The following is a 25,228-nucleotide window of genomic DNA, read 5'->3' on the forward strand; positions in this document are numbered from 1 at the left end:
AAAATTAACAGAACAGAAGCAATAACATGATAAACAAGTCCTTGATAGGATAAATTCCTAACGTTTAACTCTATTCTTAGCCGAGGCCATTAGGCAGTGAACAGGTTAAACAGCCAAGTATGGTGACATTATTAGAAACAAATAAGTTGACAATAATGTACCCATCCCCTCCACTGGTGTTCAAGCAGACAGGAGAGACAAATTATGCAGAGATCACATGCGACCTTTAGTCCTTGTAGAACAAAGCTGTGGTGGTAGCTGACGCTCTTGACACATTAGGTCTGACTGTGCAGACATCTACGCTCGTGCGCACATGCCTTGCCATGTTCGTATGCGAGTGTGCTCGTGAGCGAGAACAGCACTTGCCATTACAGTCAAGTGCGCCTGAATAGGGGATCTCAGCCGTTGAAGTAAACAAACGTCCTTGCCACCCGTAAAATACACCACCACCAATTGACTTATTGTTGTAATTTGATATCGGGCGAATGCAGTGGCTAATGGGTGAAGAGATATCAGACTAATGCAATGGCCAATGAGTGAAGAGACCAATGTCAGTCGCGCAGTATCACGTCTGACAAAACGAATAGGTGCTGGAGATCTTATTACATTTTTATCAAAGCACATTGGAGGGAATATTTATAATAAAAGTGTACTTGAGGTCAAATTCAGCATTCAGGTTAAATCTGGAGCATTGGTTCACAAAATGCTCTTTCATAATAGTGATGGTGACTCAATTTGAGAGATGGAGGTTCAGCTTCAGCACATTGCCACAAGGTCCAGTCAAACGTCATCCCCAGACCAACTCATCCGAATATAAGTGCACCAAGCTGCACTGTAAGATCTGGTTTTAAATCACATATTCTCTTCTGTCCCGTGGTATTTTATATTGTAGAAAAAAAGAAAATGTGAAGTTTTTTAATGAAGATGGAAGGAATTTAATGATGTCAGGTACTTTCAAGCCATGTTTATATACTGCTCTCCCCCCCCCACCCCAAAAAATGCCAAAATGTTATTGATGCTCAAAATAACAGTTACGTTTTTGGTGCCCTGGGAAATTAGTAGATAGTTATTTATCAAAACAAACAGGTATGGCCCAGTTGCAAGCAGTGATAAATAGAACATGAATCGATTCACTGCATATACCCTTCGTGTTGTGACAAGGGGCAGGTAATGCTGAAACCTCAGGGCTGTTGCAATTCCTCACATTCCCCCCCACCCACACAAATCACAGAGGGGATATAATTATGCCGCATCATTTGTGTGACGCACAATACCCTCGGACTGCCTTTGACTTATTACAACCTACTATCACCTGCATCGTTGTGGCCTGCAGCCTTGACATTTAAATGGCTGGAACATGACTGTGTTATATACGCGCACTATGCTCACTGTTACTTGGGACACAAGCGGAAGGCATCCTGGTCAGTGTCGCGTGCTTACGAATCCAGTGACCTGCACTTGGTTTTCAACTGTTTTTGCTTCCTGAGGGGTCTCCCTCTGGCCACCACAACTGCACATTGCAGAATTAATATAAGTGGCTGGTGTACAGTGGGTCACAAAGGCCCACCATATGTGAAACAAACATCCAAAGCTGTATGGCCCTTCCACTATTTCGGTCTCTCTCACTGCATTTTTTTGCCACTGCCCTTTAATAACCTCCGATTAGCACGGTCGGCTACGTACAGCGCGGAATAAGTTTAACGTAGGTACATAGCCTGCATCACGTCTGAAACATTCCTGTTATAAGAAAATACAATTTTCTCTCACTGTATTCGGTCGTGTGCAGCACGTAGTTATATATATCCAAAAAAGTCCTTCACAAAATAATTTGAATTTGTTAAAATTGGACCTCTCAGCTTGTGAAAATGTGTGCTGTGAGGAAATAATAAATCATGAAATACTCCAACTCAAAAAGTGGCTAGAACAGATACTTAAAAAGAGAATAAAACGGCATTAGATTATGGCCTCACTTCTAAAGGCTGATCTTTAATGAATTGTCATGAAGTGTTACATGTCAATTCATCCTCCTGTAGACAATTTGTATGATCAACTATCCTAAAATATCTCCGATTTCTTTAACTCCTTCAGATGAATGAAAAGAAACTCATCCGTAACCAAAGCAAATTCCACCATTAATTTACAACTCTAAAATATATCATTGGGCCGCAGATAAAAATAACACAGCCCCTGCTAAAATTAACCATTGGATAAGGGTTAAGGGCAGTGCATTGTACATCCATCACTGTGCTGTAACAAGCAAAGGTGTGCGCAGTTATTGAGTGCTATGTGAAGGAAGTCACAAAACAAGAAGATTAATAGAGGTAAGGTGGTATAAAAATGTCACTTAAAATAAAAAAAAAATATTTACTCTGAAACGCTGAAAAATAGAAACTGTAAATGCACTGTTGGCAATTAACGGAGAATGCAGTCTTTACTAAATAATGTGTGTTCCTTCTAAAGTTATATATTTACCTATGCCTGTGACAAAGACTCCATTAACACATGAGCAAGGAACTATTCATTTTTCGTTGATGGTCTTAAGCCAGTTGTGAAAATTCCATATGTATGATGTCCTAATTTTAATGAATCTCTAGGGAGGAATGACCGAGTTTGTGTTCCAACCATAATCTTGACTTGTCATCTTCTAATTCTGAGCTGAGCAACGTGATTATCTAGGTGTGTATCTTCGAGGCAGAAAGAATGAGTTGAGATAAACAGGGAAGGGATGAGGCCGAAGCCATGGGGAATTGTGGGGCAGGTGGGAGAGAGGTAGCTTTAACAAATAACGGTGAAGTTAGGAGGAGAGGTACGGAGAGACACAATCCCTACCTGTTCCTCAGAGAGCTGGGAAATGTGGTTCACAGCGGCAAATGACTCAATTTTCGGGCTGAAGTGATTGACGATGGCTCTGAAATAGACAAATTGCAAGACATATATTGAGAACTCATTACAATTCAAAATGGTGTGAACTTTGCACCGTTATGTAAACGTGTGATATACTTTGCTTTCAAAGTTGCGACGGCAGTGAGAGGCTACTAAAAAGAACGAAGCGAAAAAGAGACCGTGCCAATCTCACGCAGAACATCTTGAAGTCTGACCAACATGGCCGTACAATACCCATCACAATGATTCACGCCCACATGATCCAGGGCGGAACGCACGCGAGGTCGACAATGATGCTTGCATGCATCTTACGGATTGCCATTCAGGGATCGAGTGGCTTTTAATGCCATTATCCAAGGCCACAAGCCCTAGCCACCTTTCCCTCTTTCCCTACACTCAGTATCTTTCTAGAACGGAATAATTTCACCGAAATAACTTGTATTATTGTTCCAGTGTCAACTATAATACGCTATGTGAACTTACCATGATTCAGGCTATACAGTAGCCTAAATTTGTTCTCCTTGATGGTGAATTATATCAGTAGCAGAAGGTATTGGTTTGGCTGTATGGGTAATCGTTGTTAAAAAAATAAAAAATGTACTATGAAAAGTTTACCTTTGATATGCAGCTTCAACCAATCCTATTTTAAGCTACCACATACTTCCATGTAAACAGCAAAGTTTTTAACTGGCTCAGTGATTCTTTGCTCATTTCGGCAATGCAGTATTGGTCCTCTATTTCGGTGCCTTTGAGACAGTGGTAACAATTCTGCATTTCCACGGATGATGGCTCTTGGGTGTCCCACAAAGTAAAACTCAATTTAACAACCCCCGGGATTTGAGCTAGCAGTCCTCTGACTGCGAGTCAAGTGCTCTAACCACATTACCACCCAGCTAGATACGCTGGCTTACTAGCTAATAATAATGGACTATTGGAGCGTTTCATCACGAATGCCTATCGCTACGTACTGAAAAGTAATTCACTGTCTCTGGAGACCGAGGAAGAAATCACGACCCTTACCCTCAGAGTACCGCATGATTTGTTGGCAGTACTGGAGAATAGAACTGAGATTACTTAGCTCAGAGAATAGGCCTCTTAAGATTGAACTGAATTGGTTTTCGAGCTCTCCTTTTTTACAAAGAGATTTTGAAGAAAAAAAAAGTATCTTCTCTGGAGATATGTTGTTTTGATCCAAAACTTGTTTTTATACATGTGGATTTGGAAGGGTGGCATTAGTGTAAGAGCAATTTAAATTCAGCTCAATGAGTTCCAATTCCAGGTCATTCTGTGCCCCGAGACATTTGTTACGTTACGGTTGCAGATCGCTTGCAAGTAGTTGTATATTGTGCAATACCAGTGACAAATGGAAATCTTTAACCTGGTTAAGACCGCGCAGAGATAAACTCGATTTAAAATTAGTACCTAACGTGATGTACAGGGAAAAAAAAATCCCTTAAAAATTATGAGTATATATACACACTCACTCACTCAGTCACAAATACTATACAGTGAGGGAAAAAATAATTTGATCCCCTGCTGATTTTGTACGTTTGCCCACTGACAAAGAAATGATCAGTCTATCATTTTAATGGTAGGTTTATTTGAACACTGAGAGACAGAATAACAACAACAAAATCCAGAAAAACGCATGTCAAAATTTGTATAAATTGATTTGCATTTTAATGAGGGAAATAAGTATTTGACCCCCTCTCAATCAGAAAGATTTCTGGCTCCCAGTTGTCTTTTATACAGGTAACGAGCTGAGATTAGGAGCACACTCTTAAAGGGAGTGTTCCTAATCTCAGCTTGTTACCTGTATAAAAGACACCTGTCCACAGAAGCAATTAATCAGATTCCAAACTTTCCACCATGGCCAAGACCAAAGAGCTCTCCAAGGATGTCAGGGACAAGATTGTAGACCTACATAAGGCTGGAATGGGCTACAAGACCATTGCCAAGCAGCTTGATGAGAAGGTGACAACAGTTGGTGCGATTATTTGCAAATGGAAGAAACACAAAAGAACTGTCAATCTCCCTCGGCCTGGGGCTCCATGCAAGATCTCACCTCGTGGAGTTGCAATGATCATGAGAACGGTGAGGAATCAGCCCAGAACTACACGGGAGGATCTTGTCAATGATCTCAAGGCAGCTGGGACCATAGTCACCAAGAAAACAATTGGTAACACACTACGCCGTGAAGGACTGAAATCCTGCAGCGCCCGCAAGGTCCCCCTGCTCAAGAAAGCACATATACATGCCCGTCTGAAGTTTGCCAATCAACATCTGAATGATTCAGAGGACAACTGGGTGAAAGTGTTTTGGTCAGATGAGACCAAAATGGAGCTCAACTCGCCGTGTTTGGAGGAGGAATGCTGCCTATGACCCCAAGAACACCATCCCCACCGTCAAACATGGAGGTGGAAACATTATGCTTTGGGGGTGTTTTTCTGCTAAGGGGACAGGACAACGTCACCGCATCAAAGGGACGATGGACGGGGCCATGTACCGTCAAATCTTGGGTGAGAACCTCCTTCCCTCAGCCAGGGCATTGAAAATGGGTCGTGGATGGGTATTCCACCATGACAATGACCCAAAACACACGGCCAAGGCAACAAAGGAGTGGCTCAAGAAGAAGCACATTAAGGTCCTGGAGTGGCCTAGCCAGTCTCCAGACCTTAATCCCATAGAAAATCTGTGGAGGGAGCTGAAGGTTCGAGTTGCCAAACATCAGCCTCAAAACCTTAATGACTTGGAGAAGATCTGCAAAGAGGAGTGGGACAAAATCCCTCCTGAGATGTGTGCAAACCTGGTGGTCAACTACAAGAAACGTCCGACCTCTGTGATTGCCAACAAGGGTTTTGCCACCAAGTACTAAGTCATGTTTTGCAGAGGGGTCAAATACTTATTTCCCTCATTAAAATGCAAATCAATTTATAACATTTTTGACATGCGTTTTTCTGGATTGTGTTGTTATTCTGTCTCTCACTATTCAAATAAACCTACCATTACAATTCTAGATTGATCATTTCTTTGTCAGTGGGCAAACATACAAAATCAGCAGGGGATCAAATACTTTTTTCCCTCACTGCAGCTCATAAAAAAAAAACTGGAACAAACGAAAACCACGCTGACATGTGATCTGTGAGAAGTTCAGAGAGATGATAGAGAAGACATTTCACTTCAAACAATGTGAAAATTCACCTGATGTTTACCAGGGCTTGTATTACTTTGCTGGCTGGCTCTTTCCATTGCCCATTGTTTGTCGAGTGCCTCAACACTGAGAACGCAAACAACACACACAACTCATTGCAATGCACCATCAAGCTACAATATATGCAATATTGCTTTATACTTATTGTTATGCAGTTTTATAAAATATGTACAGTAAAACCTTGGATTGCGAGTAACTTGGTCTGCGAGTGTTTTGCAAGACGAGAAAAATTTTAAAATAAATATTAATTTGATAAACGAGCGAGGTCTTGCAATACGAGTAGTAGTACGTATACGCGTTGTCTGCCGAGCGTCACGTGATCACAACTGATGTAAGAGTGCTTTGATATACGAGTGCTTTGGATTACAAACACGTTTCCGGAACGAATTATCCTCGCAATCCAAGGTTTTACTGTATATGTTTATACAGGATCATGCACACTCCAGCCTGCAAGCCCTCTCCTATCAAGTGGTATCGCTGTTAACCTTTCATTATATTAATTGCCTAAAAGTTAACGAATACATGATGTATTAATTTTACATTGAAGGCACTTTGCAAGGCTATATATCCTCACTGTATGGTATACAACCACGGATAAGTATACTTAAGTATTACCCATATTTGCAGCATACATAAATATTAACAGTCCTATGTATACCAATATGAGTATGTGATGCATCCATGAAAAAACTATATTTCATTTATATTCAAGGATATATTGATAAGCATATAATTTTACAGTAACTCATTAAACTATCGAGGAAAATTACATGGAATAATTAAATAAAGGTAATAACTTGATCGTAATTTTAAGTCCACCGTCTTATGGACCTTCCTGGTGAATATTTTATAGCGTTTATTCCACCAAACGCTGCTACTTGACATATGTTTGCATGCTGTATTAAAAGCAGAAATTTAATTAGAGTAATTCTGTTCATCGTAAGCCGTTACAATCAATCTAATTAATAACTTTTCCCCAAAAGCTATTTTTGAAATCCAAAAAGAACAAACCATAAAGGTACATTTAATGGCCAGACAAATTTTGCATTTGTAAATATGAAGACGAAAAAAATATTTCAAATCACGAAGGCTTCTATTGGTTTGTTTTAAGCGTGCAAAGAAATAACATTGTGTGTGCGCGTGCCGACACTAATAAGTAAATACCGCACCGGAAATAATAAAGTAAAAAAAAAATCTAAACAGCAGCCAAATGCGTGTGACACTGGGCTTGGGAGTCACAGGTTTCCAGGCAGCTGTTTCAGTGCTTGGTCTCACACGCGAACCCTGCATTTTAATGAGCACCTCAGGCAGCGCTATAATAAGCCCGACACAAGCGGGGCACATCACATGCACCACGATGTGAGGTGGTGGGGGAGATTTAAAACCATAAATAAATAAATTGATCCACACTACTTTTAACACTCTGGTCATCCGAACCAAAATCCTAGCACCAGACTATGGCCCGTGTGTTGTTACACATACGGTGCAGAGATGACCTTGAGATCATTCGGTAAAATAATTGCGTTCAAGGACCGAGTGATGCAAGAGGCAGATAGCCAGTGATGTATACACACACACACACACACGCGCGTAAGAAAAAAAACATCCTGTTTCAGCAGATTAACTGCTATTAGTGAGCACCTAATAGGGTCAGCACAGCACTCACAGGTGACATGGCCAGTACCGTGCTTAGTTTCATGTCTCCCCAATGCTGATGTTTAAGTAACACAACTGATCAGCAATTGATTCTTGCTGTGGTTGTCCCACCTGATGACGGACGCTTGTATTGCGCCCGAAACGTCGTGATTAAATTAATTGTATTCTTTATACCTACGTGACTTTACCGAAAGAACCAAAGAGTAGGGACCCCTGCAGTCACGAAAACTTCAAATCTAGATTACAACTGATCATTTATGGTTAAAGTTGATCAATGAGCGGACTAGGGCATAAATATATTATCCATGGCCAGAACTGGCTCTCATGTCAGTGATTTTGGTGCAATGCATAAACTAATTGAACTATCCCTCACCACACAAAACAAAAATCGACCATACAGCTTTAACAGACTGTTGGGGCAAGTGCTGTTAACGAGCACATATGACATACTGGTACTTTGTGAAAAGTGTCCTATGAGTCAATAAGCCACACGAAGAGCTGGTATGGCTAACACTATGCCTTTGGCTCCCCCAATGATGTTTACACACCACACCAGGTACTCATTTTATGGCCGAGTCGACAAAGGAAAGACCTAGGATGGGTTCAGATATCCATCAATGATATTAGCTGTGAGATGTCACACACAGATGCGCACACATAAAGATACAAGCATGCACCGAATACCGACTTGAGCATCCTGGACTAACGAAGCATGCTAAATAATACAACTGAGCTTTAGTATGTACGTTAAACAAGATTTTGATAGGTGGTCTCTGACACCCTGCGGCTAAAATACAATTGAATCCCATCTCTGTGCTGGGCATCCAGAAACGTGTATATAATTAACATAATACTTTTACATAAACAACTTACATTAAAGTCTAAGTTGTGTTTTTCGATCTCTGCGAGCACAGGCCAGTGCCATCCCCATCTGCGTTTGCGTGCAGCTACTCAGCACACAATTGTGCCACGATCAGGATTGGCTTGCTAGGAATGAGTGCAGATTGTACCCATGGAGTAGAGGTTGTCGAAGACCTGGTGCATGCGGATTATCTCGTAGTAGAGCTCGTCGTAGCTGCCAGGGGTCGGCAGGAACGTGTCCCCGAACGTGATGAACATGTTGAACAGGTTCACCACCTGGGCATACAAAAACAACGAAAAACATCCTCTGTGTACCAAATAGGCCGTTGGGGACAATGATGTTAGGGAGCACCTATTTAGGCACACGAGGATGTGCTGTGGACAGCACCATGCCAGGATGACGCTGTTTTCCTCCCAGTGGTGATATTTGCACAACGCATCAGATGGTAATTTCAGGCTAAGTCAACCTCACGGAGGCCCAGGACCGATTCAGACGTTCAACAATGATCGAACTCGGGTGGCCAAATTTCGATTTAAAGCTTCGGGGCGCTCTGTTTCCTCTCACACAGCTTGGGGGTCGCGATCTGAGCTTGGCTGTGTTCACTCCAGCGCTGTCCTCTAGACAGTCTGGTCCCTTCACCTGATGAGGGCCACTTGTGTTGTGGCTGAAACGTCGTGAGAATTTTATTGTGTTATTTTATTTTATCAATTTATTATTTTATTCTCATTCTACGTGACTTTACCGAAAGAACCAAAGAAGATGATCGGGTGGACAAGTTCTTAGCGCAGTGCGATATCCACTAAGCCACCGCTCCCATACGTGCACACACACATCCGCATGAGAAAGCAATGGATTGGTAATGTTCCCACTTTATAGGTACAGCATAAACCGAAGGACTTTGTTTAGAGGATTTCCCCAAGTGAAACCTTTGATAAAATAATAGTGGATGCTATTCAATAACTTCAATGAACGATAAAGGGTAAGATTCCTGTCTCGACGGAACCAGAGCCCACCGATAAAGGGAAAATAGTAACATTCAGCGGCAACTGCTGCAATTTTACAGGGCTAATGATTTAAAATTGGGATGGACCACAAACAATTAAATTTTAGAGCAGCCAGCTCTGACATCACAGGACAGAGATGCTGCTCCTGGTTTGTGGGAAACAAATGTTGTTCTGGGCACAAATGTTGTCATGCCAGGTGCCGTCCAAAGCACATGCACCTCCCCCACCCCAATTTAGTGCATAAAATGTCAAAGTTAATGTAACGCGGCACTGCACAACGCAACTCTATAATTGTGTTTACCAGGATGCAATTAAAACATAATCAGCCCCCCCCCCCCCAAGATGGAAGATCCCCAATACTTGGATTAAATCTCATCTGGAAGGAATTCAAAGCAATCAGAAACTAAGTGCTTGCAAAAAACCTTTGCAGTTGGGTATATCCTAACCTGCCATTGTTTCAGAGCAATCAATGCTTAATCGCATTCAAATATAACTGCCATTCACTCAGCACTAGTGATGGCTCTATGCCATCTCTCTCTCTCCTTCATATCGAGTCCATTTTTCTACTACCATCAACAACAACAACCGCCATTCGCCACTAAGTGGCGGTAACGTCACCACGGCGCTTATGTCAGGCTATGTGCACGTTAAGGCCACGTGAAGTGTCGAACAACCGCTGGGAGGAGGTCACGGGACACACCCAGGTGCCATGGGTCGACTGACTGATATGACTGGTCGATGCACCACCTGTGCCCCCTATTGTGCCACCATCACCACCAGCAGCAGCTATAGCACCCATCTCTAGTCTCATCGAAGGACATTGGAAAAACTAAAAGGCTAACACAATATTCAAATCGCTCATCATATTCAGCCATGGCCAATCCACGACTGAATTAATCTCCAAGCCACCACCACCTTTCATGGTCCTGCAATGCAATCCGCCCAGCTCATGGGCGGATTTCATTACTCCATCTCCCCACTGTACATCCTTTTCGGTGCGTTCCCTGCCTTGGCTGCCACGTCGTCATAACTTTTGACCACATTGCCTCAAATCGTTTCTTGTGATGTGTCGTCCTGCCTAACGGGCAGAATGTTGTCTTTAAACCTGCGTGGTTCTCTAATCCACCTGTTCCTCTTTCTGTCTCTTAACGTCATACCAAGCATATATCTCGCCATGCTTGTACTAAACTAAGACACAGCATATATATTATCAGGTTTAATTTTTACAATTATTTTTTATGAAAGAATGCATCGACAATTTGAGTGTAGACCTGGCCTTAATGGAAATTACACAATTCCATGGCAAAAGGGGCCAGTTTCACAAGCATGACATTCCGTCGCAAGCTGTCACTCAAGAGTAGCTCCTTTCCCACAACATATGGAGATATGAAGCAACTGCTCCAAGTTTCACAATGCATTTACAGAACAATGCGGATGATGACCGACAGCATCTTTATTAATGCACCCACACTTCAATGTTGATTAGGATAGCCGACAACAACGTGAGAACTAGATGATGTGAAAGTCTAATGAATTTATTAAGAAAAGCTCTCTCTGGGGCCTGACAAGTGCCCTTTGAGATTGCGGTGAATTTAGAGCATCATGTTCCTTGATTTGTGCCTCGCTAAATCTGACACTCTGCAATGCAGGTGACTTTCAAAAACTATTCAAATGTACTGTGATATCAAGATTGTAACGAAAATAATAAGATCAATTTCACTGCCAGACTTCTCACCCACACCTGTAATTGAGACCACATCACCCCCAATATCCCATCCCTTATACTCACTCGAAACCCAATCCCATACACTTGCTCTGAACCCCATCTTGGATCCATTCCAAGATGTGCTCGCCATCATCAAAATTCTTCATGCACTCGGCTCTGCCTACCTCTCCCCTCTCGATTCACTCTCGTCCACTCTCGTATCACTCTCTTTCCCCTCCGCGTGCTCTCCACTCCAGCAATAAACCCTTTCTGTCGAAGCCCCAAGTCGACGGCTCGCTCACTGGGAAGTCGCTAATTTTCCTGTGCTGCCCCATTACATAGATTCCTTCCTTTTGTTGAGGTCCAGGTTCAAGATCTTCCTTTTTTTTGCTCTGAGTATACCGGAGTGGTGGCGTGGTTGCAGCACAGTGGTTGGTGCTCTGTACTATGAACCCAGCAATCTGCATTCTATTTTAGGCCATGGCTGACATCAACAGTGGCCATCGTGGTGAAATACATTCACAAATTGATTTTTTTAAATGGCTGAAAATATCATAAATGAAATGACTAATTTCCTCTTTCTGAGAATAGGTTTCCCCTTTTTTCTGGCAACAAAACAGGTGTTAAGATGTTAAAACACCAAACTGAAACCTTTTCTGTTTATAGAAAATAAACATGCCCATTGTTTATGTGGTTATATTTATACGCTATACGAACAGCTGCCATAGAAAACATAGGGTGTAATATGAATACATTAATTGTAAAAACTATCACCAGAATTGCACCCTTGGTGTAAACTAGCCCTACTTCAGTCTATAAGTGAGCAAATGCATGTATATAGTTAAACTTTAAATAACATTTCTGGGACTAATTGGGCTACGGCATAGAGAAAATGCGCTGAAAACACTTTATTTCCATCGGCATTATTAAATATTGATCTACAAATGAAATAAACACATAACGAGCTAAAATTTCCAGCAATGGTCCTTCATCGCAGCGAAGAAGGGCGGTTGAACAAAGGCCATTGTCAGAAACATCGGTTCACTCATTTTCAGTCATACAGCAGTATTTGTGATTCATGATGACGGTAAAGTATTGTCAGCCTAAGCATCAGTGATGTCCTCATGTATACTAAAGCCCTAAGTGACCTTAAACATTTGTATCGCATTTTCAAAAAATGACATTCAGTGCTCCAAGAGGAATGCGTGATTGCAAGTCTGTTCACTCTTTTATCACAATCTAGGGAAGCTAAGTTGCTGATGAATCCATAAACTGTTAAAAAATTATGATGCTAGTTTCCATTTTCATGGACAGGGCACTATGTTTCCAGCTGGTACATATCAGCATACTTGCACAATTAAGTGTCAGATTCCCACGCAACACACCTCCGTCTCCCTCAGTACGCACCTCCGGTTAGTAGCACAGTTGGTGACGTACGGTGCGAAACAAGTCAAACACATACAGACATGAATGTGGGTTCGCACAGGACGGGAAGCAGTAGGTGAGGTTTGGACAAGGTACGCTACCTGCAGGGCGAGTGGGAAGATGTTGTGCTTGCTCAACAGCGCCGTCTCGTTGGACAAGAGGAACTTGAGCAGGCTGATCAGCGCTGTCCCAGAAACAAAAACGCACGGACACAGGCAAGCATGATTGTCGAGGCTCAGTACCGAGCATCACAACATAAACATGAGCATCATCACTCAATTTAGCAAGGGGGGTCAATTACAAAGGACATACTTCCCTTGGCTTTATTATGAAATTCATCCATTGAGCAAAATATAATTATATCCTTGTATGGTCCTTCCTGGCATCTTGTGAAGCTTTTGGCTAAGTAGACGCATCAAACGTAAACCTCGCGCGTGCACACGCGCACGTGTCCTTGGGGAAAAAAAGACGTGTTCTACACCGTAACTCAATCAACATTCATCATACAATCTGAGTATTAATGATGTGTATAACATATTAATGTTTCATACCGTGCTTGTGCAAATGAAAACAACGTTAATTATGAGCGATAATACAAAGCAGTGCAATGTTAATAGTGCCCATGACAAAGGAATGCCTTTGTGACCGACCAACATTAAAATCCACATCCTTCGCTTTGCCACGAAAATCTAAAACAACATAAAAGCGAGCTACAAAATCACTTGCCCCCCACCAATTTAACACAGATGACAACCGATGGCAAGGCTTGTCATGTGGTGACATTTTAGAATCGAAAAAAGGGCACGTGGGGCATTGCGTGCAGGCTGCCGTTGGATGCTTGAGAGCACTTGTTCACAGGGTGTGATATTCATCGCCCGAGGCAGTGGCGACCTGAATGTGCAGACAGCAATAGTGCCTAAATGCAGATGAGCGGAGAGGACAAAAGAGATCAATCGGTGCCTTGTCCCCTCTGCAGGACCCTCCCTTTTAAAAGCCATTCAGGATAAAATAGCTAAATGGGTTTAAAAAACGTGTGATATCAACATTTTGGCCCACCAAGTGTCATGGGTTTGGTGTTACATGTTGTTTATGTCGTTTGTGAAAATTCGGTCACAGTTCCTATGATCACTGTTACATTGCTTTTATGGCTTTATTTTCGTGATTTCGAAAAGTTTTTTGGTTTGGCCATGTTTGTTTGTTGTAGTATGGAGTTAGACTGATGGCCTTAATCTAAGTTGTTTTGTGGTTGTTCTTGTTGTTTGACTTGCATCCCACTGGGGTTTTTGCACACAGCGTTGGTGTATGGTGCTCTTTGAGGAGTATTTTGCTGTTTTTTCCTGGATTTTCTGTTTGCACAATCACATAGTCACTTTAAGATGTTTTTTTGTTCATGTTTTTGTTTTTTGTTTGTTGCGGTTGCACCCGATTCAAGAGCCGAATGGCTCACAGGGGTTTTACCAAATAAATGAAACGGAAAACTGAAATGTGCTAATTAACTTACAGCGATTTAAAGCTTTCGTGACTGCAAGGATTCATCTTCTTTGGTTCTTTCGGTAAAGTCACATAGAATGAGAATAAAATAATAAATTGATAAAATAAAATAACACAATAAAATTCTCACGACGTTTCGGCCACAACACAAGCGGTCTTCATCAGGTGAAGGGACGAGACTGTCTGGAGGACAGCGCTGGAGCGAAAAAGCCACGCTCAGATCGCGACCTTTAAGCTGTGTGAGAAGAAACAAAGTGCCTTGACAAAGGAATTAGCATAGAATTTAGCATTGAAATAGCTGAGTGATTAGCTTGTGACTGGTCACAGAAATGGCTATGTCAAGGCGCTTTGTTTCTTCTCACACAGCTTAAAGGTCGCGATCTGAGCGTGGCTTTTTCGCTCCAGCGCTGTCCTCCAGACAGTCTCGTCCCTTCACCTGATGAAGGCCGCTTGTGTTGTGGCCGAAACGTCGTGAGAATGTTATTGTGTTATTTTATTTTATCATTTTATTATTTTATTCTCATTCTACGTGACTTTACCGAAAGAACCAAAGAAGATAACTTACAGCGGTTACAATCAATGGGCAAATGGAATGTTTTGCACATCCCTAGTGTTTTGAATTTACCCCGTGTCTCCATTTAAAAAAATATGGTGCACTCTCGACATGTTTCCAAAATGTAAGCATGCCATGCATACATTCATTAAAGTGGCATGGATTTTCACACTGCATGGAAAAAGTCAAAATGGGAGCAGTGTTTATTGTTTATCAGGGGCTTGTGTACATGTTGTCTGAAAACGTTCATAGTGACTACAACTCAACTACAGATTCAACCGTGCATGTTCAACTGCAAGGCTACCACCGGTACAGATTTTCCGAAGGGCAATATAACATTTTAAATGATCTGCCCATTTATTCATTTATTGCAAGTTTGTGTATATATGTATGTGTATGGGGGTGCGTACCAGTTACCCTGGTCTAGTAACCGATGACACTTGGGGATCATTGCATGACCTTCTGCGAGTGAGCCTTCCCCTTGGCCTCAGAGTACAACTATCCTTCAGCAAGTGTGATGGTGCAGTGGTGCCCTATAAAATATGTATTTTGTTAAAAAAAAACATTGCCATGACTATTATTGTCAATCAGCGGCTCAACGAAACCAAGAGACTATTAAATTCACATTGAAATATTTTATGTCTGGAAGGTTTAGCAGTAACCTGCCTGCAAGGTTGTGGTGAGAAGTTTGTGATGGCTATGATATAAGCAACACATCAGTACACTGTTAAGGGGGTGTATATCTGTATACAAAAAATGATTATTACTAATATATACTGTCTAAGTTTATATGTATGCACACGTGAAACATAAGCAGCTGTATATGTCAAAACAAATCTGGTGCAGTGCTAGCTTCAAGTAGCATTGTAATGTCTTTCGGTTTCAAATCTATCACAGGAAATGCATTTGGACTACAAATACGGAGGCTCATTCTGTCGAACGTTCTTATATCAGAAGCTACATCAACACCGGTTGATGGGAGAGATGTCGACATAAGGGAGGGGGGGACGTTCTGAATATATACTGGGCAGTCAAATATGCTATTAGAAAAATGTCACATACCGAATTGCCAATCAATTCCCATCAATGTTGACATTACAAAAATCTTAGTTTTGTCACAACTGGGAAATGATGAGATTTTCACGATCGATACTTAATTGCAGCAATTTCCCCACATGGTACAAAGGGGTTATTTATTACAAACAAAGCAATATAATGATGCCTACAAATTCAAGCGTCTGCTAAATAAATTAATTGCATAAAATCACAACGCAAAATGGACGAAGGTACTCGATGTGCAAAAGTCACTCTTCCTTGGTGTTTGGCACAGAGATCAGCCATCCTGTGTGACACCAGAGGGAAGTCGGCTGTATGAGGCAGTACAGCAAATAGGTTCTCAGCCATTCTGTGTGGAATTTGAGGGTCATCCCATTTTACGAGCGCTTTGAGATCCTGGATGAAAAGCACTATATAAATGTAATGATTATTATTTCGAGTGACTTTTCTCCAGGCTTTCCAATTCTTTCCCACATTTTAAATCGATCAACAACAAATCATTGCTGGGCATCCCAAGCATCTTGTGAATCGCTTTTCTAAAAAAGTCAGAATCAGAATATTTATTAACACTGGATGAATCCCATGAGCTATGAAGCTTTTTTTCGGCGGATGATCAAAGCCAGCGCTGTTTCCTTGCTCACACGAAAACTGGGGTGGCCGCACGTCACTGTGCGTGGCCCTGAGCAAACGGTGAAAATTCCCAATTATCAAGGCCAGGTGAAAATCTCTTCACAGGACAACCACTGTCAACATTGCCATGAAATGGTCCTAATTCTATTGACCCCGAAGGGAAGATCGGTTGACTGAACCCCGAATCAAACTTTAAAATTGCCAACTTCTAATTGGGAGTTAGGTACCCTAACTTGAATAGCATTGAGCCGGTTATAAAAATATATTAAGTACTATTATAAGAAAAGCATTCCATGTAGACAATTCAGGCAGACAGGAAGGTGGGATGAGGCTGCCAATGCGTAAATAATAAAATATATAACACTTTGATACAAGAATTTAAAATATGTACTCATCGTGAAGTTGAAGTGTGACTCTACCACTCTCCAAATATGACCCAGGCCATATTCAATTGTTTCCATTTGAACCTTATGGCGGGACCCCGGGGTCCCAAATAAACGGAAGTCAAAATCGTAATTGATTTATTTTTGGCGACTCTACGTCCCACCTCGCACATAAACGCCGCGACCCACCAGAAATCAATCCTCTCGTTCTTCACCAAGTACCCGTCGTTGCCAAAATTGCAGTAGTCATAAACAAAACTTTGAAACTTTGATTAGTGCATCGCGTAGAGCTCGTCGAGAGGAACAGATTGCCGTATCGTTCGCCTTCAACAGACATAAAATGACGTCGCAACGCAGTTTATGCGAGAGCCGGGGGCTTATCGGACCCCAGGATCCCGCCATGAGGTTAATTTGCATTTGTGCACGGGAAAAAGCACACACGCTTGCATAAGTATACACGAACACAAGTGCGCTCTCATAGAGTGGAAGCGCTTTACTCCGAATCCCTGCGAAGACAGCAGAGCTATGCACTTTTAAATCTAGATTGAAAATTAATTTCTTTAGAACTGCTTTTAGTGTTCAGTGTGTTGTCCTTCCCCCACACCTCCGATTAGCACGGTTGGCTACGTACGGTGCGAAAGAAGTTCCACATACACAGAGTCACTGACCATCAAGGCAAGAATTTGGCTGAAACTCACCGGCCCAGAACTCCTGCCAGGTGTAATGCAGACGAACGCGACACTTCTTCTGATAGCAGATGAGCTTGTGCGAGATTGAAACGCAGCGCCTAAGGGGGGGGGGGGGGGGGGGGGGCGGGGGGGAATTGGCGTGTTAGAGCGAGGAAGAGACTGGCAGGGTGCAGCAGATTGCCAGCACTACTGAGCACGTGAGCTGACTTAACGTCAAATGTCACGCAAAATGGAAGTGTATTACCGCTTGAATTCCTGTGCTCTATTACAATACATCATCGCCCACTGGAACAGAAGGTAAATTTTACTGTTTGCGATTAATTTTGAGCATCACGTTTAACTGTAATCGCACGCGTGATTTTACATATTGAGTCAGGTAATGCTGTGCTCTGTAAGAGTGTAATGTCACGTTTGAATCCATCGCAGATTAATTTTACTGAGAAACATTTACTTTAGGTATAACTTATACAACTCATCCAGTGAAATACTCTAAACGCATGTTGATTCTAAACGTCGAGATAAAAAATGTAGGATCCGGAGAAAAATCCACGCGACCACGGGGAGAACATGAAAACTCCAAATATACAGCAGGCGTCAGGGTCGGGATCGAACCCACGATCTCCTGTATACTAGGCGATGTAGTCAACATCTCGCCATCGTGGTACCCCGATACAAAAGTGGCAATGACTATGACAATGCAAAAACTGCCACAGAGGACAAACACACTGGCAACTTACGTGTAGAGATCCATCGGGAATTCTTTCATCATGTGCGTTACTATGAACTCCACCATCAGGTCTAAAGAGAAACGTAAAAACAATTACCGACTGCAGAGAATCTCAGTGCCATGCCAAGACCGAGTGACAAGATGCTGCAGGCACTGCGGCAATGGATAAATTATAAAATTAAGGTTTTGTTTTTCCCCAAAGGAGGGTGACAGTGCTATGTGAATAAATGTACATTTGGCCTCCTATGTTAGGTAGATGACAAAACGTGCCTATAGCATTTCAAGTATCTGTCCTTTGCAGAATAACAGGCAACAGTGTCACCATCAAAACAACAACAATTACATTAGGGAATAGGTGCGGACTGCATGCGGATGTTCTAAACATCACATCCAAGCTAGGCAAATGTTGCATTAATTACTGTGCTGCACCCCACTCCCACTCTTTCCCAACAGTCCATGCTATTTATAATGAATCTCATGCTTCAATTTTGTTTTTCAACAAGGCACAACATGAAGCACTGGGTGACAAGTCTATAGATTTTGCTGGAAAGCAATTCTTATCAGTCTTTGCACGTCCCAGAATACTATCAGCATTACCTTTCTGACACAAGTCTGTGACGTGACATGTTTCTTCAATCGAGAACCCTCGTGTTTTGATTCACTGCTCTGGCGTTTACTCGGGCTCATAACGGCAGACCCAAATGCCATCGTCGTTGATGATGCAAGATAACAATGCATTGGCTTGGCGTGAGCTGCTGGCCAACAATGCACGAAAGACACGAAAACCTGTTTGCTCGCCACTATTCATATGGAGTTGTGCAAGGGCGCCAACATATATGAATGTGCAACGTGTTTGCTATTCAGCGGCAAACATTAATATTTCACGTGGGTACTCGGGGCATTCCCCATTCGCGACGCAATCTTACCACATATCCTGTGGCTTGCAGAATTAAGTATCTTGATTTACTGAGAAGCCATCACACTTTGTTCACGAAGCACTACCCATTGAAAGAGATACATCGTGCAATTTACACAAACACTCAGACATGCACAAACATACACACACACACTCTATACTCTTTGGTTTTTTCGGTAAAGTCATGTAGGTAAAAAATAAAATAAAATAAATGAAAACAACTAAGTTAAATCACACACACTCGACTGAAGATGTTGCAGGATTAGATACTTTATGCTTATGTTAATATTACACTCTAAACATCCACACATTTTAATGAGAACCAATTTTTACATTACTGTCCCCATTCTGTCATTGCTGCTGTTATTGACCATTAACTAAACGAGATAATGCTTTCCACCTATCTTACCTGAAGCATGGTCTGTATGCTGCTGGAACATCATAACGTCATCGACAATTTGGACTGAACAGTTGACAGAGAGCGCATCCCGCTCATTAACGTAAACCGTCCCAGTAAATGTTCTCACACGAAAGAAGGGTTTAAAACGAATTAAAAAGACAGCGGTTGAACTTGCTGCTTGCATAACACCAGTGTCAAGGCATGCCTTGTGGTCGTGGAATGAATGCAATTTTGAAACTTGGAATATATATATCAATTGGCACCTGCTAGTGTACATCGTGCATCACGTGAGGCAGTCGCATGCCTCGCGGCAAAGAAAAATAGCAGATCAAGCAATAGATCCTGCGATGATTACATGCTTTTGAAATATCACATTTTTTAAAATGCTTAGAAAACTATGCTTTCTTGCATTAACCTATACAGTGTGCAGAACAAATACATAATTACATGCAATTGTAATTATGTATACTACAGCAAGTGTTGCTAACAAAAATATTAACTAAATTCTCTAATGACCAACGGCTTTCAAAATGTAGGAGCTTTTCCAAGATGGAAACTATTTTGGAACAAAAAGCACCGATCTGTACACATCTTGCTGATCTTTTCAGCCCAGACACTGCATGAATCATTACTTATTGGGTGTCTTCCCCATGTCAAAAGTGCCACTTTGGTCAAGGAAAAATGTGAGCACTACACAATATATTTGGCATATCAACGATTTAAGTTTCAAGGGGGAGTGACAATACATTTTTATTTGACTATACAACATATTGAATACTCTTTGGTTCTATTCGGTAAGGTCACGTAGGTAAAAATAAAATAACAACTCTACTTCATTCAACATTCATACTTTCTGTTAAGCTAATCCTTCAGTTATTTCAATGCTAAATTCTCCTGTTTGATTTGTACTAGGTGCCTCTGTGGATGTGTAGGCTTTGACTTTAACATAGCCATTTCTGTGACCAGTCACAAGCTAATCACTCAGCTATTTCAATGCTAAATTCTCCTGTTTGATTTGTACTAGGTGCCTCTGTGGATGTGTAGGCTTTGACTTTAACATAACTATTTCTATGACCAGTCACAAGCTAATCCCTCAGTTATTTCAATGCTAAATTCTCCTGTTTGATTTGTACTAGGTGCCTCTGTGGATGTGTAGGCTTTGACTTTAACATAGCCATTTCTGTGACCAGTCACAAGCTAATCACTCAGCTATTTCAATGCTAAATTCTATGCTAATTCCTTTGTCAAGGCGCTCTGTTTCTTCTCACACAGCTTAAAGGTCGCGGTCTGGGCTTGGCTGTGTTCGCTCCAGCGCTGTCCTCGAGAGAGTCTCGTCCCTTCACCTGATGAAGGCCGCTTGTGTTGTGGCCGAAACGTCGTGAGAATTTCATTGTGTTATTTTATTTTATCAATTTATTATTTTATTCTCATTCTACGTGACTTTACCGAAAGAACCAAAGAAGAATCATAATATACTTGTTGACTTTTTTTAAATAAATGTTTTGTTGGCATTTTAGAGAATTCTTGTCTACCTAAGGAAAGTGCAAGAATATAACAATAAGATGGCACGAATTGCCTCCTACCCAAGTAGTGCTGCTGTGGAGCACCATCCAGCCTGGCACAAGTGACCAATACAGTGGCATGACCTCTACCACACTCACAATGGCGGTATGACCTACACCAAGATGGTGGCATGACCTCTACCACACTCACAATGGCGGCATGACCTCTACCACACTCACAATGGCGGTATGACCTACACCAAGATGGTGGCATGACCTCTACCACACTTACAATGGCGGCATGACCTATACCACACTCACAAAGGCGGTATGACCTATACCAAGATGGTGGCATGACCTCTACCACACTTACAATGGCGGTATGACCTCTACCACACTCACAATGGCGGTATGACCTACACCAAGATGGTGGCATGACCTCTACCACACTCACAATGGCGGCATGACCTCTACCACACTCACAATGGCGGTATGACCTACACCAAGATGGTGGCATGACCTCTACCACACTTACAATGGCGGTATGACCTATACCACACTCACAAAGGCGGTATGACCTATACCAAGATGGTGGCATGACCTATACCAAGATGGTGGCATGACCTCTACCACACTTACAATGGCGGCATGACCTATACCAAGATGGTGGTGAGACCTCTACCACACTCACAATGGTGGTATGACCTATACCACACTCACAATGGCGGCATGACCTATACCAAGATGGTGGCATGACCTCTACCACATTTACAATGGCGGCATGACCTATACCACACTCACAAAGGCGGTATGACCTATACCAAGATGGTGGCATGACCTATACCACACTCACAATGGTGGTATCATCTATACCAAGATGGTGGTATGACCTATACCACATTCACAAAGGCGGTATGACCTATACCCGGCATGACCTATACCAAGATAGTGGCATGACCTATACCAAGATGGTGGCATGACCTATACCACACTCACAATGGTGGTATGACCTATACCAAGATGGTGGTATGACCTCCACCGCACTCACAATGGTGGTCCGACCTATACCAAGATGGTGGTGAGACCTCTACCACACTCACAATGGTGGTATGACCTATACCACACTCACAATGGCGGTATTACCTATACCAAGATGGTGGCATGACCTATACCACACACACAATGGTGGTATCATCTATACCAAGATGGTGGTATGACCTATACCACATTCACAAAGGCGGTATGACCTATACCCGGCATGACCTATACCAAGATGGTGGTGAGACCTCTACCACACTCACAATGGCGGTATGACCTATACCAAGATGGCGGTATGACCCATACCACACTCACAATGGTGGTGTGACCTATACCAAGATGGCGGTATGACCTATACCACACTCACAATGGTGGTATGACCTATACCAAGATGGTGGCATGACCTATACCACACTCACAATGGCGGTATGACCTCTACCGAGATGGTGGCATGACCTCTACCACACTCACAATGAGGAACACCAGCTACAGTACGCATTTAAGGCTGAGTCAACCTCGGCATGACCCAAGACAAGTTCAGATGGCACTTCCTACTCATCTGTGGCTGAGAATGAAACTGTATTTCCAGGTTTGGTTTCAACATAGAATACATTCGCCCATTTGTTATTGGTTGTGAGCGGCAAGCCAACTTGGGTCGCCGGGTTCACAGGGTAGTGTGCTAGCCACTACACTACCACTTCCCATGCACCACACAAAAACACTTAAGACAACACATTTAATTCGATCTTGGCGTGATCCATGTACCCTAACTCCAAGTTGCAGGTATACATAATTACCACCGTGCATGATGACCAACTCAAATGCAGTGCTTCATCTGTTCGCGTGTCTCACAAAGACAAAGATCCCACATATAGCCTTAACAGACTTTGGGGCAAGTGCTGTTAGTGAGCACCTATGAAGGCCGACACGGCACACGAGGAGGTGGGTGGCAAGCACCACGCCTGGCCGTCTTTGTCTCCCCACTGGCGATGTTTAAACACCGCACCAAGTTCTCATTTGAGGCTGAGTCGACCTAGGGAAGGTCCAGGAGCAGTTCAGATAATCGTCACCAATGTTGGCCATGAGCAGGAATCGAACCCGGGTCGCCGGGTTCGTAGCGCATTGTGCTAACCGCTACACTACTGCTCCCCTCAATGTCTCGCACACACACACAGATAAAAAATACACAGAAGAGTCTGACTGTATTGGACAAAACATTACAAGATGGAATTACCGAGCACGGCACACGCCAGTGGGCGAGACGGCACATTCTTGTCCACAACCTTCTTGCGGTGACGCATTGGCTGCAAGAGATGGGGAAAGTGGGTCACAAGGGGGATGATTAATGATATCGCTTTCTAAACTGTTTAATTATGTTTAGTAGACGTTGATTATGCAGTACCTTTTGTTTATATAGTCTATTCAGCTGTGTGTTGCCTGGTCTTAAGAGCGCTTGACTCGAAAGATCGCAAGTTAACATTCCTGTTGTGGGTCAGCGCAGCCATCATCCAGGGATGATTATATTCTTGGTTCTTTCGGTAAAGTCACGTAGACAGAAAATTCAAATAATAAAATAAAATAAAAAATAATGCTTTTATTAATTTCGATTTATTTTAATTTTAATTTTCTATCTACGTGACTTTACCGAAAGAACCAAGAATAAGAATTCCTGCAGTCACGAAAGTTTTAAGTCCAAATTTAGGTTATGATTATGTTAGCACGACTTTGTAGGTAGTCAAGAGTAGTCATCCACAGAACAGAACGTAGGATTATCACTGGGGGGGACAGACGGTCACATCCTAAGGACGGTGGTGGTTGCATAAGAAAATCACTTCCAAATATATCCTGTTAAAAAAAGATGCTGATAATCTAATATGTGCTGGATTTAGTAATAATCGGGGAATTAAATGAGGAAAGGCTCAGGGGTGTGAGTTATGCAAAAGTGGAAGCCCTTGTCAAAAAAACAATGTTACAATAAATAACATTTGTTAGCATTAATCATCAGCTGAGCGCAGAGTTGTGCATTCTGGCAATATACAGCATAGTATCATGATGTGACATATCCGTGGAACATCACAGCGGCATGGAATTCCTTATCAAAGTAACAAGAAATTCCTCTAACTTAAAAGCAATTATCTGCGCAATTCAGTTTGAAATACGTAATAATTGGATTTGAAATTGTCAGTCGATGCACATACCAATTGGAACATGAATGCAGTGACTTCCATCAAGTGAAAATGCATATATCACACCAGCATCTTTTGAATTTACACGAGTTTGACCTCACACAAAAAATCCTGATCTGATAATGCATTTGAAAATAAAATGTCGTTCTTTGGCATTGGGGTTGGAGGCCAAGTTTGAGTACAAAACAATACATTACGCAAAATACCCACATCTATTTTTACTACAGCAGGCAGTGTCCAATGATACCAAACAGAAACAGGACATTGGACTTTGCATTGACTTAACTCGGTTAACCACAATCTTGGGGAGAGGAGGAACAAAACTAAAGAACAAATCCAGTTATGTGTCGCTCCTTTATCCCTACAGGAGCTGTAAAACTCACAGCTACAGGATGGTAAACTGTGCATATTGTCCACCGAGGATTCTGATGGCATGGGCCAGTGTGAATACACACAGGGATGGCTCTAAAGGTATGTTAGTGCTGGTGACAACGAATCAAATATATGGCGTAGCATGGGGTCGGTTATGGCATAACGTTCCTGACGGTCATGAGCCCTTAGGTCTAATTAAAGCAGATGGCAGATTATTTGTATCTAATTGGTGAATGTCCTGGAACAAACGAGAAGCTAAATGTCAGGAATTTAATATTGCCACACTCATGAGCACAGACTGAACTGAAACCCAAAAATGAGGCGTCCCGATTGCAATGTTGGGTCCTGGCAAAGCTGAGCAGCATGGAGTGGTGACAGCAGCCAGCGTATTGTGTATTGGGGACAAAGGCTTTTATTGCGATGGAAATTTGCATCTCATTTAAAACATAAATGCTTCGTACTCATTTAAAAGAGAGTGCATTAGCAGCAATCTAAGTTAATTTAAAACATGCTTTGGGAACAACAACAAAAAAACCGTA

General features: G+C 42.2%; 1 protein-coding gene and 1 long non-coding RNA gene across 3 annotated transcripts in view; both read right to left on the reverse strand.

Annotated features, from left to right (window-relative positions):
* Positions 1-25,228, reverse strand: part of ARMH3 (armadillo like helical domain containing 3) — a 110,781-nt gene that overhangs the window by 29,990 nt on the left and 55,563 nt on the right. For both annotated transcript variants that reach the window (XM_032950348.2, XM_032950346.2), the window contains exons 18-24: positions 23,366-23,435; positions 18,286-18,346; positions 17,558-17,646; positions 12,848-12,930; positions 8,761-8,887; positions 6,085-6,160; positions 2,830-2,908 (exon numbers count right to left, since the gene is read on the reverse strand). In XM_032950348.2, the coding sequence (XP_032806239.1) occupies positions 2,830-2,908; positions 6,085-6,160; positions 8,761-8,887; positions 12,848-12,930; positions 17,558-17,646; positions 18,286-18,346; positions 23,366-23,435 (585 nt within the window). The remainder of the gene's footprint in view (positions 1-2,829; positions 2,909-6,084; positions 6,161-8,760; positions 8,888-12,847; positions 12,931-17,557; positions 17,647-18,285; positions 18,347-23,365; positions 23,436-25,228) is intronic.
* LOC142924170 (uncharacterized) lies at positions 19,355-23,359 on the reverse strand. Its single transcript, XR_012941351.1, has 2 exons — positions 21,319-23,359; positions 19,355-21,266 (listed from the first exon to the last, which is right to left on the reverse strand). It is a non-coding gene; the product is annotated as an uncharacterized LOC142924170 (long non-coding RNA).

This window comes from Petromyzon marinus, chromosome 9, assembly GCF_048934315.1.
Source record: "Petromyzon marinus isolate PM22_M1 ecotype Great Lakes invasive population chromosome 9, UKy_Petmar_22M1.pri1.0, whole genome shotgun sequence".
Lineage (NCBI taxonomy): Eukaryota > Metazoa > Chordata > Hyperoartia > Petromyzontiformes > Petromyzontidae > Petromyzon > Petromyzon marinus.